Source organism: Loxodonta africana, chromosome 2, assembly GCF_030014295.1.
Source record: "Loxodonta africana isolate mLoxAfr1 chromosome 2, mLoxAfr1.hap2, whole genome shotgun sequence".
In the NCBI taxonomy this organism is placed as follows: Eukaryota; Metazoa; Chordata; class Mammalia; order Proboscidea; family Elephantidae; genus Loxodonta; species Loxodonta africana.
The window spans coordinates 211,587,273-211,604,910 of NC_087343.1; the positions used below are offsets into that span (position 1 = coordinate 211,587,273).

General features: G+C 54.8%; 2 protein-coding genes across 12 annotated transcripts in view; one reads left to right on the forward strand and one right to left on the reverse strand.

Moving 5' to 3' along the window:
• The window catches only part of TOP3A (DNA topoisomerase III alpha), a 46,779-nt gene extending 39,246 nt beyond the window's left edge, over positions 1 to 7,533 (forward strand). For all 3 annotated transcript variants that reach the window (XM_023539748.2, XM_003420663.4, XM_064279382.1), the window contains 3 exons: positions 2,109 to 2,231; positions 3,290 to 3,987; positions 5,090 to 7,533. In XM_023539748.2, coding sequence (XP_023395516.2) covers positions 2,109 to 2,231; positions 3,290 to 3,987; positions 5,090 to 5,268 — 1,000 coding nt within the window. In that variant the 3' untranslated portion in view covers positions 5,269 to 7,533. The remainder of the gene's footprint in view (positions 1 to 2,108; positions 2,232 to 3,289; positions 3,988 to 5,089) is intronic.
• A 1,083-nt stretch (positions 7,534 to 8,616) lies between these two features.
• Positions 8,617 to 17,613, reverse strand: MIEF2 (mitochondrial elongation factor 2). Of its 9 annotated transcripts, none has more exons than XM_010600230.3 (5): positions 16,465 to 17,613; positions 15,069 to 15,241; positions 14,585 to 14,764; positions 14,196 to 14,379; positions 8,617 to 13,658 (listed from the first exon to the last, which is right to left on the reverse strand). In XM_010600230.3, exons 2-5 carry the CDS (start codon positions 15,090 to 15,092, stop codon positions 12,511 to 12,513), a joined length of 1,536 nt encoding a protein of 511 aa, XP_010598532.1. In that variant the 5' UTR covers positions 15,093 to 15,241; positions 16,465 to 17,613; the 3' UTR covers positions 8,617 to 12,510. The 9 variants fall into 9 exon arrangements, with proteins under 9 accessions (XP_010598532.1, XP_064135453.1, XP_023395511.1 ...); XM_064279383.1 differs by having other exon boundaries at positions 15,069 to 15,362; XM_023539743.2 differs by having other exon boundaries at positions 15,069 to 15,402.
• Positions 17,614 to 17,638: the final 25 nt, after the last annotated feature.

Sequence of the window (17,638 nt, forward strand, 5' to 3'; positions counted from 1 at the left end):
GGCTCAGAGAGCCTTAGTGAGCAGTAATGCTGAATTTGGCCCATGTCTTGACTGCCTCTTCCCCCTTGACCCACCCCACCCTGGGGGCCACAGCATGACACTGCCTCCTTGGTGCTGACAGATGACATAAAGACAAAATGAAGGCCCTGAATGAGGAGCGTGGTTTCGCCAGTGCCTCACCCAGATCTTGGGACCCAGTCTCGGTGAAGGGGAGGCCACCCCAGCTCACAGAAACTGAAAGTATTAGTCAGAGGCCAGACCTGGAAGCAGGTGGCAGGGCCGGTGTTGTCCACAAAGGTCATATAAAACCAGAGCCGCTGTAGGCTGGACCCAGTACCTGATGCATGTATTTAAGCTTTAATAAATTCTTTTGATTTTTTCTTTTTTGCCACCAGCAGGTAAATATATTAGTAATTATTGGAGCATAAGGGGGAAAGAATCCTGGCTTTTGTTTTAGCTCTGAGTTCTCAAAGCATCTGACAACAAAAGAATGCTGCTCTCAGTCACTCAGGGAGGCCTGGAGTTTATCATGTGCACTTCACCACTCTAGGATGTATCTGATCATTTCCATTTTGGAGTTTGTGAATCTACCATTTAAGTATTTGGGGGGCTTTTTGTGTTTGTTTTGTGTGTGTGTGTGTATGCGTATCTTGTTTTTTCTGGTCAGGTCACACAGGCACACTCAGAGGAACATGTAAATCCTGTGCATGTTAACTAGTTAAACCCTAGTTCTGTGACTGGAAGGCTTCACAATGTTGGCTGAGAGACACGTGGTGTAGGTGTTAGAAGTCTCCTTTATCAAGTAGATAGGTTTCCAGGTCCAGCTCCCCTGCTCACTACACATGTGTCCTAAGCAGGTTACCAGACCCCTCTAAGTACCGGTCTGCTCAAAGGTGCCCCAAGAGCCCTGACAGACCCTACACACCCCCAACTCCCACCAAGACTGTGATGCAGAAGAGTGAGGGACGGCGAGAGAGTGCACGGCACAGGGATTGAAAGCAACAGCCCACAAGAGCATTGCTTACCCAGCTGGCTGTTGTTCAAGACGGCTGGGTCAAAAAGCAAAGAAGTTTCTGGGATAAACTGAATGCTTCAAAGGTCAGCGGAGCAAGGGCGGGGGTTTGGAGACTATGGCTTAAGGGGACTTCTAAGTCAATTGGCAAAACAATTCTATTATGAAAACATTCTGCATCCCACTTTGAAATGTGGCGTCTGGGGTCTTAAATACTAACAAGCGCCATCTAAGATGCATCAATTGGTCTTAACCCACCTGGATCAAAGGAGAATGAAGACCACCGAGGTCAAACGATAACTATGAGCCCAAGAGACAGAAAGGGCCACGTGAACCAGAGACTTACATCATCCTGAGACCAGAAGAACTAGTTGGTGCCCGGCCACAACCAATGACTGCCCTGACAGGGAGCACAACAGAGAACCCCTGAGGGAGCAGGAGATCAGTGGGATGCAGACCCCAAATTCTCATAAAAAGACCAGACTTAATGGTCTGAGACTAGAGGAATTCCGGCGGTCATGGTCCCCAAACCTTCTGTTGGCCCAGGACAGGAACCATTCCCAGAGACAACTCATCAGACATGGAAGGGACTGGACAGTGGGTAGGAGAGAGATGCTGATGAAGAGTGAGCTACTTGTATCAGGTGGACAATTGAGACTGTTGGCATCTCCTGTCTGGAGAGGAGATAGGAGGGTAGAGAGGGTTAGAAATGGGCAAAACTGTCACAAAAGGAGAGACTGGAAGGGCTGACTCATTAAGGGGAGAGTAAGTGGGAGTATGGAGTAAGGCGTATATAAGCTTATATGTGACAGACTGACTTGATTTGTAAACGTTCACTTAAAGCTCAAGAAAAATTATTAAAAAAAAAAAAAAGGCTGGGTCAGCACAGCTGTTTAGTGTCTTAGTGGTGCAGGCTAGTTTTCCTGGGTCACTCACTGTCAGTGTCCTCCAGAGCAGTGAAGGTCCTTGGGAGAGTCTTCCAGAGTCAGCTGACAGATAGTTCCCTGTGGGGCAACGGCCTTGAGACCCTGCTAAGCTGAGAAAGTCCTCGCGTGCCCTGGTGACCCTTCCTGACCCTTCACTCCTGCCTTCCCAGGTTCTACCTCAGCTGTGTGGGTTTCCCAAAGTGCCGGTCAGCCATATGGTTTCCTGACTCTGTCCTGGAAGCCAGCAGGGATGAGAGTGTGTGTCCAGTCTGTCAACCACAGCCTGTTTACAGGTAAGCGGGCATCCAGGCATGCCATAGGACAGTCTTCCTGCTCCTGTCATGGCATGGAGGGAGATCCCCAGGGAGCTTGCTCAGAGCCACCTCAGGGCCCGTACCCTGTTGACAGTGAGCGGGCATCCAGGCCTGGCCTCCTCTCCTATCATGGCACAGAGGGAGATGCCCAGGGAGCTCGCTTGGAGCCACCTTGAAGCTCTGCTGTGCCCAGCGTCCCCTTGCTGCCCAGGCAGGGGGAAACCCAGACTGGTTGGGCAGGAGGGGGCCCTCCATACATTGTGACTGAACCCAGGAGGCAACTTTCCTTCCGCCCTCTCCAGATAGGCTTGGAAACGTGCTCACTTAGTGTTTGTGGCTCCCAAGCTCCTCTAAAAAGGCCAAAGCCCTAATGTAGACATTGGTTCTCAAACTATTCATAGGGCCCCTTTGTGCTCATTGAGGAACCCAAGACGCCTTTGTTGTGGGTTATGTGTATCAGTATTTACCATAGTAGAAATTAAAGCAGAAACATCTTTTAAAACATTTACTGATTTCTTTTTAAAAAATAAACACATTACATATTAACATAAATAACATCTTTTTATAATAAAGTACTTTTCAAAGCCAAAAAAAAGACATCGTACATTTGCAAGTTTCATGTCTGGATTAATAGAATACTTCTGCTTGTTTCTGGGCTCAGTCTCAGTTATCACCTGTGTTGTCTCCTCTGAAAACTGCTCTGTGCACACGCCAAAGCTTGAGGTCAGGACAGACAGCTGTTGGCACTAGTGTAGAAAAGCTGTGACCTTTCCTGGAAGGCCCTGAGCACACCGTGAGAACTGCTGGTGTCTAGCACCATTAGCTTCCCAAGGTGGCTGTGATTCGGTGGTTAGTCTGAGGTCTTGAGTCTCATTTGCTGGGGGAAGTTTGCTGCTGAGACCTGTCTGGACTTCCTGGGGCCTGGGGGCTGCAGGGCTGGTGAAGGGAGGCCTAGTGTGATGACTCCTCTCTGTGGACTGGGGAGAAGACTTCTGAACCTGGGTGTTCATGGTTTTCCTCACCTCTGGCCTCACTAGGTTGAAGTTGAAGTTCAAGCCTGGCAGCATTCCCCCGACCATGCCACTGGAGTTCGTTGGCTGCATCGGTGGGTGTGATGAGACCCTCAGGGAGATCTTGGACCTGAGATTTCCTCAAGGGCCCCCCCGAGCTCTCCAGCCAGCCAGCCAGCCTTCAGGCTACTCGCAGGCCAGCCAGTCCCTGAACAGAATGGACAGCAGCCAGCAGGTGCACCCCCAGCTTCCTGGCAACAGACAGACTGGACCCCCCAGGGCTCTGGCTCAGGCTCTTCCGCCACCTGCTGCCATTGCTGAAAGCAACTCTGTGACATGCAACTGTGGCCAGGAGGCCCTGCTGCTCACCGTGCGGAAGGAGGGCCCTAACCAGGGCCGCCAGTTCTACAAGTGCAGCAGGGGCAACTGCAGCTTCTTCCTTTGGTCTGACGGCAGCCCACCAGGCACAGCCGGGCCTCCTACCTCCACAGCGAGACCCCCTGGCACCTCCCTGGGATACTCGTTGGGTTCGGGGAGCCACCTGGGCAGACTTGGCAGTCCAGGGGTTGGCGGTGGTGGCACCTCCTGCCTGTGCAGCCAGCCAGCCATTACACGGACTGTGCAAAAGGACGGGCCCAACAAGGGGCGCCAGTTCCACACGTGCTCCAAGCCCAGAGAGCAGCAGTGCGGCTTCTTCCAGTGGGCCGATGAGAATGCAGCCCCAGGTGAGGTGGGCACAGGGCTTGTCCTATTGGCCCCATCTCTGGGCAGGCAGACCTCAGCCCTCAGCTCTCGTGGTAGTCTCCACTTCAGAGATAAAGCAGGGAGAAAGCCAGGTGGTGTGGTGTGGGGACTCAGCAGGGGAGCTGGGTCTCCTATGAGGTAACACGCACCACACCCTGCAGCACACCCCTCACCTCCAGTAGAGAATCACTGCTGGGATCTGACACTGTGCTGATATATTTTGTACCTGTCTTCTTTCATCTTCATCTGATAAGCGTTGTTATCCCAACCGGACAGGTGAGGAAAGTGATGCCCAGACAGACAGACTAACCTGCTTAGGTCACAGGGTGACAGAGTCAAGAGTGGAACTCAGGTCTGCCTGATTCCACATGCCCCTCGTGGCCTTTGTAAACCTTGCAGGACCATATCCATATCCCAGTGGTGGTCACCACTGTGCTGGAACCACATTCGAAGCTTGGGAAAGGTAGCCAGCCCTGCCTTTTACATGCTTAAAACATGACAGGATTCCTGTCCCCCTGGTCAGAAGAGAAGGGGTATCTGGCCTCCAGGCCAACTGACTAATGGTCCCAGGTAATCAAGCAGGAAGGTCTGTTGAGGGACCAAAAGGATGCAGAACCCAGGCTTCCTTCCCTGGAAGCAGGGTGAGCGCGTGGATGGGTTTGCTCGCCTGTCTTTGCTGCCTTACCCTGTGACCAGGGAGGGGTCTGTTGCTGGCATGGTTGCCACTTCTGTAGGTGAGCCTGTGGGTCGTGTCCTCCTGACAGGACAGTGAGAGGGAGGATAGCCTCCCCAGCTGAGTGTCCTTCAGTGAGAGGGGTCAGGTCAGTGTGAAGTGGCACGTACCTCATACCTCAGCAGGAGCTGGCACATGCCTCACACCTTGAGTGAAGTGGCACGCGCCTCATACCTTGACAGGAAAATGGCATGCCGCCTCACACCTGAAGTGACACACCTCATACCTTAATGGATGAAGTTCCCTCCATAGGGGAGCACCTGGCCTACACTCTCCAACAAGCTTGCATCCTGTTAAGTCGCCGCTTCAGTGTGTCAGTTTTAAACTTAGCGTTCCCTGACTTCCCACAGGGACGTTTGGAGCCACACCCTGGCCGGGAGGCAGAGGGAATACCCACGGACCAGAGGCCAGAAGCAAAAGACCCCGGGCCAGTTCTTCTGACACAGAGTCTACGGCAAGAAAAGTCCGGAAATGCAGCCTTTGCCACCAGCCTGGACACACTCGACCCTTCTGTCCTCAGAATAGATGAGGACAGAGTCAACAGAGTGGGCCCTGCATCGGCCCTGCCCCTTGTGTCTGAATTGTCCAACTAGGACTGGGGACCGCTCACTGCCCTGGAAACTGGAGGAACATGTTGGCTTGGGGAGCCTGGTCCCCCTGGTCTAGGAGTGCATGGTCCAACTGCTCCTGGGAAGTCTGCCTCCAGTGAACAGTGGCCCTCTGTCCAGGCTCAGGAATGACCGTTGCCCCTGCTGAGAAGTACTAGAGCGGCTGCCTTGTGGGTCTGGGACTGTTGGGTTAGCACATAGGGGAAAAGCTGGCAGCTGAGGGTTTGGGGGAGGTAGCGCTCCCAGCTGCAGCTTCCTCTGCTGTGGAAGAGGAGGGTGGAGGCAGAAGCCTCTGTGAAAGGAACCCTCAAGGCCTCCCCCGCTGTGGAGAGCTCCCAGTGCAGGCTTGGGCAACCTGGCCCTACTCTCCCACCACCAGCCATCCTGGAAAGAGCAGTGTAATCCAAGGACATGGCTCTTGTTCTGAAGTTGTATCCTCAGAGGAGGCTTTATTCCCTGTTCACCTAGAGGCCATGGCAGCCAGGGCACCCCACAGTTAAAGTGCCTTAATAAAGGATTCGCCTGATGGGAGTTGGTGCAATGTCGGGATGTGCAGGAGCCATGGGTCCAAACACCAGCCAGTGCTGGAGAGAGCTACCGCCCTACCCCTAAACCATTTGTCCCTCAGAGCAGAGCAGATGCCTGGGGCAAGACTGAGACTTACCTTTCATCCTCCACACTTCCCAGAGGTTGGTACACATCTTACATGCTTGCGCAAAGATGCTGAATAAAACATGACCACATTGGTCTTATTTTGTAGCTCAGAAGACAAGGGGCAGTGAGGTGTGCATTGCCCAGAGGACACCCCTGGCTGGTGAGGAAACGAACTGTTGTCGGGTCTTAGACCACTCAGAACAGTAGCTGGTACCCTGGCTGGGCATCAAGGTGGAGAATTTTTATAGCACAGATTCTTAGAGTTGCTGCTGGAGCTTCTGGGTCAGCAGGTGTGGGGTGTGGCCCTGCACTTGTGTTTTATGTATTTTATTTTTTAATCTCCCTTTCCCCCAGCCCCTGACAACTCCTAATCTGCTTTCTATCTCAATGGATTTGCCTGTTGTGGACATTTCATATAAATGGAATCATATATTTGTCCTTTTGTGCCTGGTTTCTCGCACTCAGCCTGTTTTCAGGGTTCTGCCACGTGGTAGTGTGTAGCAGTGCTTCATTCCTCTTGGTAACATTCCATTGTGTGCATATACCACGTCGTGTATCCATTCCTCTGGTGATGACATTAGAATCGTTTCACCTGTTGACTGTTGCGAGCAGTGCTGCTATGAATATTCATGTCCGAGTATTTGAACGCCTGTTTTCAAGTTCTTTGGGGTATATATGTAGGAGTGGAATTGTTGGGTTATAGGGTGGTGTGTTGGTTGCCATCAAGGCAATTCTGACTGATGACAACCCCCATCTGTGCAGAGTAGAAGTGCTCCATAGAGTTTTCAAGGCTGTGACTTTGTAGAAGCAGATCACCAAGCCTGTGTTTTGAGGCAGCTCTGGGTGGGTTTGAACTGCCAGCGTTCTGGCTAGTAGTCAAGCACTTAACCATTTGCGCCACCCAGGGACTCTTGATACAGTGGTTGTATGCTCAGCCTACTGAAGAACCCCTACACTATTTTCCAGTCCCACCTGCAGTGGGCGAGGGTTCCGGTTTCTCTGCATCCTCCCCAGCGCTTGTTAAGATTTTTATTATTATCATAGCCATCCTAGTGGGTGTGAAATGGCATCTCACTGGGGTTTTAACTTTCATTTTCCTGATGACTAATGACATTGAGCATCTTTTCATGTGCTTGTTGGCCATTTGAATGTCCTCGTTGGTAAAATGTCTTCATATCCTTTGCCCATTTTTTAATTGGGCTGCTTGTCTCTTTGTTGTTGAGTTATAGGAGTTCTTTATATATTCCGGATATAAGAGGCGTTTTCTGGTTTTTAATCTTTCCACTGATAATTCCTCTTGTGCCAGGACCAAGAACTGCGGGATCAGACTGTACCAAAAAGGTTGCATGCTTTAGGCCAGAAAGACCTGGGCTGTGGTCTTGGCTCTCTGCTGGCCTGCTGTGCCACCTTGAGTGTGTGTTCACCTTTTAAGCCTCAGTCAGGCGTCTCATCTGTAATAGCGTGTTTCCATTCAGCATCACATTCCAATTGCAGTGAAAAGTCACAAATAAAACCTATCACAGTTTTCCAAGTCTGTTGGTGGCCATGCAGTGATGAGTTGGTCCTTCCCCACCTGAACCTAACTGGGAAGGTTGACCCATCTGTTGGGCCCGATCTCCTCCTGCTTGTGCAAGACAAGGAAGAGCAGGCCCACCCCCTGCTGCAGATGGGACTCTAGAATCGGCATGTCACACACACTGGCTTCCTACCTCCAGCCTCCCCCAACACGGCTCCCCCTGCCCTTAAAAGTCAGACGGAGGGTCTGAGAGGAGAAGTACCTACCCAAGGCGTCACAGCTACCAGGCAGCTAACTGCAGGTGAAAGCCAGACCCTAAAACTGCCTACACTCGTTGCTCTCAAAGGCCTTGTCCATTTCCTGTGTCCGGGTTGAGAGCCTCACACGCTGCAACACCTCTGCCACACATGCTTTCTCACATGGCCCCTCCCCGACATCCACAGGAAAATCAACAGAACAAGGGCCAGCTCTGCACACTCAGGCTCCAGCACATTCCTGGAGCAGATGGAGTCTAAAAATGCATCTCTGCTCCCCATCCGTGGCTGATGTGCTCTGTGAGCCCCGCTCCACCCAGCAGTGCTGATGCCCATGCTGGAGACACCAGGCTCTGGGTGGGAGCTAGGCAGAAACTGCTGCTCTCTGAGGTAAGGATGGTCAAGATGAACTCACCACCTGCCTCCCCGCACCCCGCCCCCCCGCCACCGCCCGCCCAGACCCTGCTGTAGCCAAGAACTGGACCACAAACAGCATCCTGGTTTCCTGCACTGTGCCATATGGGTGACAGGTTCACCGTCCAGCCTCTGCAGGGAGTGCCAGAGGGACAGATCTGCGCCCCTCTCCCTTCCGCAGACCACTGGTTCCCAAGTCTGGGACAGTTCAACCTGAAGTCCACAGACATGCATCCACAGGGAGTAAGCCTGCAGGGTCAGCCTGTACAACCACAGCTCCGACCACTGCGCTCATTGGCACTGGCTGAGATGGGCTCTCAGGAAGGTGGAACAGAGGGTCTGAAACCAGCTAGGGGCCTTCACATTTGGAATACACTGAGGTACTGTCTACCACAACCTCAGCTTCCTCAGTGACATGCAACTAGACTGTAATGTTACTGAGGGTTTTAAGAGTTTCTTTTCCTGACAACAAAACTATTCATAAAACATGGAAATGTTAGACATATATAATATACATGACTGAAAGGCAGAGGGGTGACACCCATGGCCCTGGCTTACAGGCTGCTGGGTGAACTGGGCCCAAGCCCGGCTCCCAGACCATCCCCCTTTAGGCCATCTCTTTCGTCCACTCTGGAGCCCCCACAAGCTTGGAGGCAGCCCCTGAGGCCTCCAGCTGACCAAGCTTTTGTCTTGAAGGGGAGGTCGATCTTAGACCACATCTGAGACTCCTCCAGAGCCACGTCGGAAGAGCCGGGGTGGATGGAGGAAAGGACCATGGGGCTCCGTGGCTTGTAAACCAAAGGGCAGCTGTGCTCCTTCTCAGGGTAGATTCTGGTCCATCAAGGTCTCTGTACCTGAAGGCACCTGGGGCTGATGTTGATAGGATTTTGTGTTTCCTTAGCACACCTTAGGCAGATAGGGTGAAGTCACAGACCAAGATGTCACTGGTGGGAATATAAATCGGCTTTCATTTTTCCATCCCAAAGTTAAAATCTTAGGAAATTTGGAAAATACAGAACCGTGGAAGTTGGTGGGGGTATTTATGTACACCAACCCTGACCTCTCAATGTTTTGCTGTATTTCCTGCCAATACTCTGGGGCTTTGTTACTTAACATGCTAACTGAAGTCCTTTTCAGATGCAGTTTGGCAAGATCATGTTCAGGGTCTTAAGGATGTTTGGAGGCTTCGACCTGTAATTCCACTGCCAGCAATCTCTTCCAATGAGAAAGCTCCTGTGCACAGAGACTTTCTTCAGAGCCCTTTGTATTTTTTTAATAATAGCAAAAACTGAAATACAACGTGACTGGTCAGCTTTAGGGAAATAAAATGGTACACTCATTTGATAGACTATTTTGCAGCTTTGTAAGTATTCCTGGGAGTCCCTGGGTGGTACAAATGGCCAACACGCTAAGCTACTAACTGAAAGGTTGGCAGTTCAAGTCCATCTAGAGGTGCTTTGGAAGAAAGGCCTGGAGATCTACTTCGTAAAAATTAGCCATTGAAACCCCATGAAACACGGTTCTCTGACCACACTGGGTCACCATGGGTCGAAACTGACTCAATGACAACTGGTTTGGTTTTTTTTAAGTATTTCTGAAGGAAACCCTGGTGGCATAGTGGCTAAATACTACAGCTGCTAACCAAAAGGTCAGCAATTCAGATCCACCAGGCGCTCCTTGGAAACTCTACGGGGCAGTTCTACTCTGTCCTGTAGGGTCACTATGAGTTGGAATCGACTCAGCGGCAACAGGTTTGGTTTTTGATTTTTTGAAGAGAAGTGCCTATAAACTAATTTACAAAAAGGACGTGATATGGTGAGATTTATTCTTGAGTTGTGTTAGGGTAGGGGATCTGTGGGTAACATTTTTTAATAAGTTTCTTATTTTCCAGTGTGCATTACTTTTGTTTGTATTTGCACTAGGCAGTCCTTTTACCCCGAGCAGGTAGAATCACTGCTTTACCATGAGTCATCAGAACCGTCTTTGGCTCACTTGGTAAAGCTACAAAAAGGAGTTGGCATGCCTGTTTTTGCCAACACAGCTGAAGATACCAATATTAAGGCATTTAAGCCCTGGCCTGGACAGATGGGTTGGCATCGTCCTGGGCCAGCGCCACCAGAGAGCCTGCTAGGGTTCTGGCAAAACAGCGAGAAACTGAAGTTGCGGATGTTCGCCTTGGATAGGTGACGCAGCCACAAACACTTTTTTCTCCCTTTTAATTTAAGCCTAACAGCCTTCACTGGCATGGATTCAGTAAAGTTAATACGAAACATGCCGAGTTTATAAAACTTAGAATACTACATGGAGATGAAAACTATGGCCCAAACTCTTTCTGTCCTGGTTCTTTCTTACTGAAACCCGTGTACATGGGGGAATTCAGAGCCTCCCAAAGCAAGTGGCCTCTGCAGAACAGACTGCCTCAGGTGGGCTCTAAACTGAATACCCCATCCTCCATGAGAGCTCAGACTGGCATTGCCACCACCAGGCCCACCAGTCTTCTGATGGGCCACGGGACTGGCAGTTTCCAGGCCTCAGGGTGAAGCTGGTCAAGTGGGAGAGCACCAAGCCACACACTCTGCCTCGGCACTGGTGAGCCCTGATGCCTAGCACTTCACTCCAAACTCTCCAAAGAAGGTTGAAGGCCCCATTTGTACCAAGGAGAACACCACAGGCCCTAGCCAGCCCTCTACCGCCACTAGAGCTGCTTAAAGCTTTCTGCTTACCAAGGCCAGAGTGCCCCTTTGATCCTCGGCCACAGAGTCAGCAAGCCTGTCTCAGCTCCTCCAGGAGCAGCACACATACTGCCTTCCAACACAGCTGCACCTCCCAGAGGGGTGACAGCCCCTCGAATGAGCAAGGACTCGGACCCTGCTCCCCCTTCTCTGTTCACCCTCGAGTCCCAGCCAGAAGGGGGAAGAAGTTACCTCTGAGAAGACAAGGGGATGGGGAAGAAAAGAGAAGCAGGAATGGAAATGACACACCTGTGGTGGCCACACCATGTGGACACATGGTCCCAGGTCCACCCCAGGCTCTCTGTAGCCATGACAGGCCTCCTCTGTCATCCATGGTGACAGAGGTGAGCTCGTTGGGCTCCCGCAGGAATATTGTGATGTACTTGCTTCACACCTGCTTCTCTCACCTGTCCAAGGAGGGGCAGAGACATGGAGAAATCGCCTTCCCCTGAAAGGTGACTGCAAGTGGCCAGAGGGCTTGGGAAGCAGCTCCCTGTCCCAGAAAGCTAGTGGGCACAGCAGGGATCCAGGAAGTCAGCATACCAAGGGAATCTTCTAGTATTCCCACTCCAAACATCCCACCTACTTTTCTAGTGAAACCCTACCACCTCCCTGCTGACTCCAAACCCTCTGGTCAGGCTGCCAGGGCGAGCCACAGGGCTTCCAGAAAACTCTACACGGCTCTGTATGGCAGTGCTACCTGCACCTCACCAGCACATGACCCACACGTATGCAAGGACTGTTCTTTTATTCTGGTTCACACTCTTTGAGACACAGCTTTGTTTCACAAGAAGGGCTTTGGAGAGACACGGAGGCACCTGGGCAGGAAGGCAGGCTCTCCCTCCTGCAGCTCCCCCACCCCCTCTCTGCCAGGCTCCAAGGTGGCAGGCTCCTAAGTCAGAACAGACATCAGCTGAGAGCCACTCACTCGGGGACGCAGCTAGCTGGCCCACACATCTGGCCCCTGCTGTCCAGCCAGGTGAGCAGCAGCTACAGCGGAGCCTCCTGGGCTCAGGACAAGGGAACCAGCACCAAGTCCCTCAGCCCTCCCAGTGAGGACAGGGCTCTCCAGCGGCCTCACCTGCCCAAGGAGAAAGCCTGCCCAGTCGAGGGAAAAGGCGTCTTCCCCTGATAGGAGAGGTGATATCCCGCTCCCAAGCATGGCTCTAGAGCTACAGCTTATGAGAACAACACACACAGAGACTGGAAAAACACCACACTTCAAAGCCAAAAACTGTATTCCAGGAGCACCAGGCGTAGCCCCTGGTCAAAAGAACAAACACATGACAAAAGCGGCACCAGAAAGCCCCAAGATGCCTTGAAGCTGCGTCCCAGGAAGTGCTAGATCCCTCGGTAGAAAAAATGGAGCTGACCTTCCACCCCAGCTGGGTGGCAGAAGCCACATTCCATCAGTGGGTTCGTTGCTGGTGATGACAGAGCCCAAGGGGAGCAGAGATGAAAGGCTGTCAGTCCACGCTGCAAAGAGGCAGCCCAGCTTGAGCACAGGTGACAGCAATCCAAGCTCTCTGGGTGGGTCCAGGCAACTGAGCACCTGTCATGCCCATGTGCTTAGGAAACGTGCCCCCTTTTATTCTAGCTGAATGCAAGAGAAAAGTACTCTCTGAAACCCTGAGAAGGAGGTGTGCACAGTGCACCAGCATCAGGGCCTGGGCTGGCCACACCGCCCCAGAGCAGCCACTCGGGGGCCTGCAGGCCGCTGTACAGCGCATAGCCAATGCTGTTAATCTCCTCCTCACACAGGTCGCCAAAGAGGTTCACACTGGGGTTGAAGTGGCACAGCAGGCTGGCCTGCTCGAGGCTTCCAATGAGCTCCTCCAGGGCTTGCAGGAAGCGCGACCCCAGGGCTGTCTCGGCCCAGTCCTCCTCTTCTTCCCCCAGGCGCAGAACCACCTGGGTGAGGTGGCCCCGGCCCAGCCGCCCCAGGACAGGATGACGGCAGCAGATACTACACAGCAGCCGCAGAAGCCGCTGACGGGTGCCGGCATCTCGGTCATCCAGGGCCCGCAGCCTGGCGGCCTCAGCCTGGTAGAAGTCCTGCAGCCAGAGGTTCCCGGCCAGTCCCTCTAGGGGCCAGGCCAGGAGGACGTGGTCATTGGCAACGGTGCCAACCACAGCAGGAAGCACAGCAATAGTGAGCTCCAAGTGCTCCTGGCGCACCTCGAGCAGCAGCTCCTCAGAGGTCACACTGGGCTGTACCAGGCACCCAAGAAGGCTGCTGATGGCCGGCCAGTTGACGGAGGTGGCCAGCGCCTTGTGGAGCAGCTCCAGCAGGAGCTGGGCACACAGGTAGCCGCCCACCAGGAAGCGGTCCCAGGGGCTGCTCCCACGGGGCCGGAACTCCAGCTGGGTCCGGCGCACAGCCCAGCAGCGAGCATCCTGAGCCACAGTGTCAGCCCCCGGCACCAGGCCCCACAGTTCTGGCTCCAGTCGAAGTGGCACCAGGAGGCGCACAGGGTCAGTGCCACTGGCCTGCAGCCCATCAAAGAGTGGCCCACCAGGCTCTAGGGCCCCAAAGGGCAGTTCTAGGAACTTGCTCCGCAGGAAGGCCTGAAGCTCGAGGCTGACATCGCAAGCCAGCTGCTGGGCCACAGCCACATCGACTGCTGGGATGACCACGTGCTCCCGCTCGAATGCCAGCAGCTTCTCCTGGAAAGTCAGGCACAACGGTGCTGGGGAGCTGTGCTGAGGTGGCGTTCGGGAACCACTGTCTCCAGGCCCCTCTGCAGAGCCAAGGGGTCAGGGAAATGTATCAGCACAGCCTCGATGGGGCAGATGTGTAAAGGGGCCTCCACCCAGTCACTAGCTGCATGACACCTCGGCCTCATTTTGCTCACCTGTGAAGTGGGGACAACAGCAAGGCCCTCATGTCTAGTGAGTGCTCGATAACAAGCTCTCATTGTTCCCAGCTCCGAACACCTTTACCCTATAGTTAAGACATCTTCCTGCAAAATCAGGGAGTTTGGGCTCTGGCCTCTCCCTTGGACAAGTCCTGCCCTCTCTGGGCCTTGGTTTCTCCATCTGAGGCTTCCCCCAGGTTCCCATGCCCCCACCATAACACTGCTGCCTCACTCTGGTACCAACAAGTGGGAAGAGAAAAACGACCCCTTCTATGCTGGGGAGAGGGGTAGCCACTTGCCTGGGGTGGCACAGGAGTCAGTGGTGGAGCCTGGGCTGAACTCAAGGACCCTGTTCATGCTGCATCTCCCAGATGTGGCGACCAGAGCGGGGCCCACCCATGTCAGGTGGGTGCCACTCACCTGGGACAGTGGGTGAGAGGGCTGGGGTGGACACAGGCTGGCTCAGGGCAGCAGGTGGGGGCTGGGGCTGGGGACGCGGCATGGCCTTGAGCAGGCTCAGCTCCTTCCAGCCATCCTCCAGGCAAGTGGTATTGCCCTTGGTTTCATCCTCCTCGTCCCTTGGGCTGGTGGCTTTGTCAATGAGCTGCAGGCAGAGCAACACATCAGAGCATCTGAGGCCTGGGCAGTTGCAGGTGAACAAAGCCCAAGGGCACAGCAAGCCCAGGGACACAGCAAGCCCAGGGACACAGCAAACCAGGTCGTGAAGGGGAAGGGGAGGTGCCCAGGCCCCAGGCCCTGCACAGCCCTGTATATTCCTGTGAGCCCAAGGGTGACCCTGCCACCCTTACCCGCTTCACGGCCAGAGTGGCAATGCCCAGCGCAGCAGCCGCGCCCACGCCCAACACCAGGCGGGCATTGGCCAGCAGGAAGTCCACGGCACTGCCCAGCACAGCATCATCTTGTCGCTTCCCTCGCTTCTGAGAGAACTCCGCCATGGTCAGCCTGTAGGAGTGGGAAGCCAGGCTCACCTGGGCAGGAGGGGCAGGGAATGGCAGCCACTAGGCCAGGTTGCTGAGTCGAGCCCACGAGGAGAGCTTCCTGGGAATTTCTCAGGAGAAAAGCCATTCGCATAGTTTCTCGGGAGGAGATGGGGGAGCTGCCCAAGCCCCCTCCCCAAAACCTGCAAACAACCCGCCCTCTGTAAAGGAGAGATCACAGAGAGACCCTCAGGCCTGTGGCAGGTCAGAGGAGGCCCATCCTCCACCCACCCACCTCCCAGGACACTACCAAACACCTGTGAGGAGAGTAGTTGTCATGGCCACCCTGACTTACACACACAGTGGGGGATGTGGACATGGACCCACACCAGCAAAGCCTTCAGCCTCCTAACCACCCCAGAGTCGGATCAGTCCTCCCTCCAGATGGCCAGTCTGAGGCTGCCTCTTCCCGAGGTTCCCAAGTGGGGCCAGCACAGCAGCTCTCCGATCTCCAATCCACTCTGTGTACTGAGGCCCAGAGAAGACCAGTGACTTGAGGTCCCAGGTCTGAGACTCCCAGACCTTGGGTGGAGACATCCGTGAAGCTCAGGGGCCACAGTTAAACTCCCAGATCTTGGCAGGGCAGCCCCTGGTAGACAGTGAAATGGCCCAGGCTGGCAGAGTCCTGCCTGCAAACGGGCAAGTGCAGGTCAAGTCTGAAGGCCCCGCTTCCAGGAGGCAGAAACTGAGGCAGCTCCAAATGTGAAGCCCCCAGAGGACTGGCCTAATATCTCCAGACAGAGGGCTCTCCTGGCCTCTCAGGCTTGGGACAAGAGGGATGGGGAGCTGCAGAAGCCAAACAACAAAGAAAGATCACGGCCTGAGGGCCCTGCCTGTCTCCTTAACTGTCAAAGGGCACAAGCAGGGCAAGGAAGGAGAAGTGAGAGACCTGGAAGTGTGACTGCGTACTGGGGAAGTGGGAGGAGAAGACAGAGGTTTCTCCCGGGCGGCCCACCATGGTCTCAGGTTGTAGGAGGCAGACTTCTGCCCTCAGGCCCTACCCACCAACCGGAGAGCAGATGGGGGGTGGTGACCAAGGTGCAAGCTTAGAAGCAAGATGGGTCCCGTTAGAACAGTCTGAGGAGGAGGGGGCAGATGACCCTGAGTCACAGCCAACTCCGCCACCACGGACTTCTGCCGTCCCTGCCCTGCTGCGGGTGCCTGGGGCTTGGTCACAGGGTGAGAAGATGCCTGGAGCAGCTGAAGCCCAAAGCAGGCATGACTCAGCCCCAGACACCTGCCCAACAGCCCCAGCTAAAAATAGGGAGAACAAGCGAGCTCTGGGGCCTGGGGAGGTCACAGGCCTGCCAGTGACACGGGGGCCAGGAATCCACTCTGCAAAGCGCTTTAAATTCTCCCACCCGTCAAAATGGGAGTCAGCTTAGCCCCTGGTGGAGTCCCGCAGCTCCAACCCGCAGCCTTTCAACTCCGGGAGGAAGACCCCACTCTGTGCGGCCGGGCCCTGGCAGCGCTCGGGACACCGCCGCCTGAGTTACGGCCCCGCTGACTCCTGGGGGAACTGAGGTCCTGGGAAGGTGCAAAGCCTCGAGTAAGGGCAGAACCTAGACTCGAACTCTGGCCGGAGCCCTTCTCAGCTCCCTACTATGCGCGCAGACCACGCCCCCGACCGCGTCCCAGCAGAGGCCACACCCGACTGGGTGAGCGGGCAGTCCGCCGCGCTCCGGCCATACCTGCTTCGCGGCTTCAGCACACGCAGCGGAGGGCGCAGAGGGACCGCTAAGCCCCGGAGCCCCGCCCCGCTCAGGATGGAACCTGGAGGACCCGGCACCGAACGCCGAGACCCCGGGAAACTGTAACACCTCCAGGGCCACACAGAAAAGCAGGCCGTATCTCCAATCAGAGTGCGCGGCGCTCCAGCTCACGTTCCAAAATACTGAACGGCTCAGCCAATAGCGAGCCTGCCACTCCCCCTTGCCGCTGACGCGCTCCCTGGGGGCGGGACATAGCGAACGCAGTTGTCCTTTAAAGGTACAGGACTGCATTTCGAGCACGCGCAGGGAGGTGAAGTAGCAGTGTTCCTGTGCGGCGCAGCCACCGTGGAGGTCCGTAGTGACGCGGTTTTTGCTTGCGCTGGGAGCATCCGGTGTGGAGAAAGCCATCCGGGCCGCGTTCGTTCTGGCCCTGGCCCGTAGGCTGCAGCCAGACCCCCTTTCATGTGATCTCCTTAGGTCGCCCTTGGAGTGGGCCTTGATGACCTCATGGACATTACCTGTTGGCCCACCAGGCACAGTGTGGCAAGACAGCACATCCCTGCCACCTGCCCTGTGTGAACTCACATAGGCCGTTTCTTCACCTGGGCCTCAATTTTCTCTTCTGTGAAATGGGAACACGGGACTCTCCCAATAACAGCTGTGAAATCTCTCGGCTTTTATTTGTGAGACCTCGTGAACTAGATGGACAAAGATGGAAGCCTCCCTTCTGGAGCCTGCGTTGGGCGTGGGGGTGGGGCGAGTAAGCAAATAAATGACCAGCGAGGTGGGTGTTGAGTATCAGAAGGAGCAGTAATGACGCGCCACTTATTGAGCCCTGCTGTATGCGGGGAGCTACGCGTGGATTTGCTGGGGAAGCGTTTTATAGATGAGGAATCTGAAGCCGGAAGCAGGCCTTGGGGCCTGCCCAGAGCTCTACAGCCGAGGGCGAGACTTAGTAACCCCGTCGGCCATGCCGGGCCTAGCGCCCCCAGGCCTGGGTCCAGACTGTCTGTCTCCCAGGGTCACTGCAGCAGCACGGGGGTCAGTGCCGGGCCCTGCGGGGCCCTGACACCCTCCCCTCCGGCCCCACCAAGGTTGTCAGCGCTCCCGCCGAGGGCCCGGCGCGGTTTTCCGGCAGGCGCCGGCGGGTTAA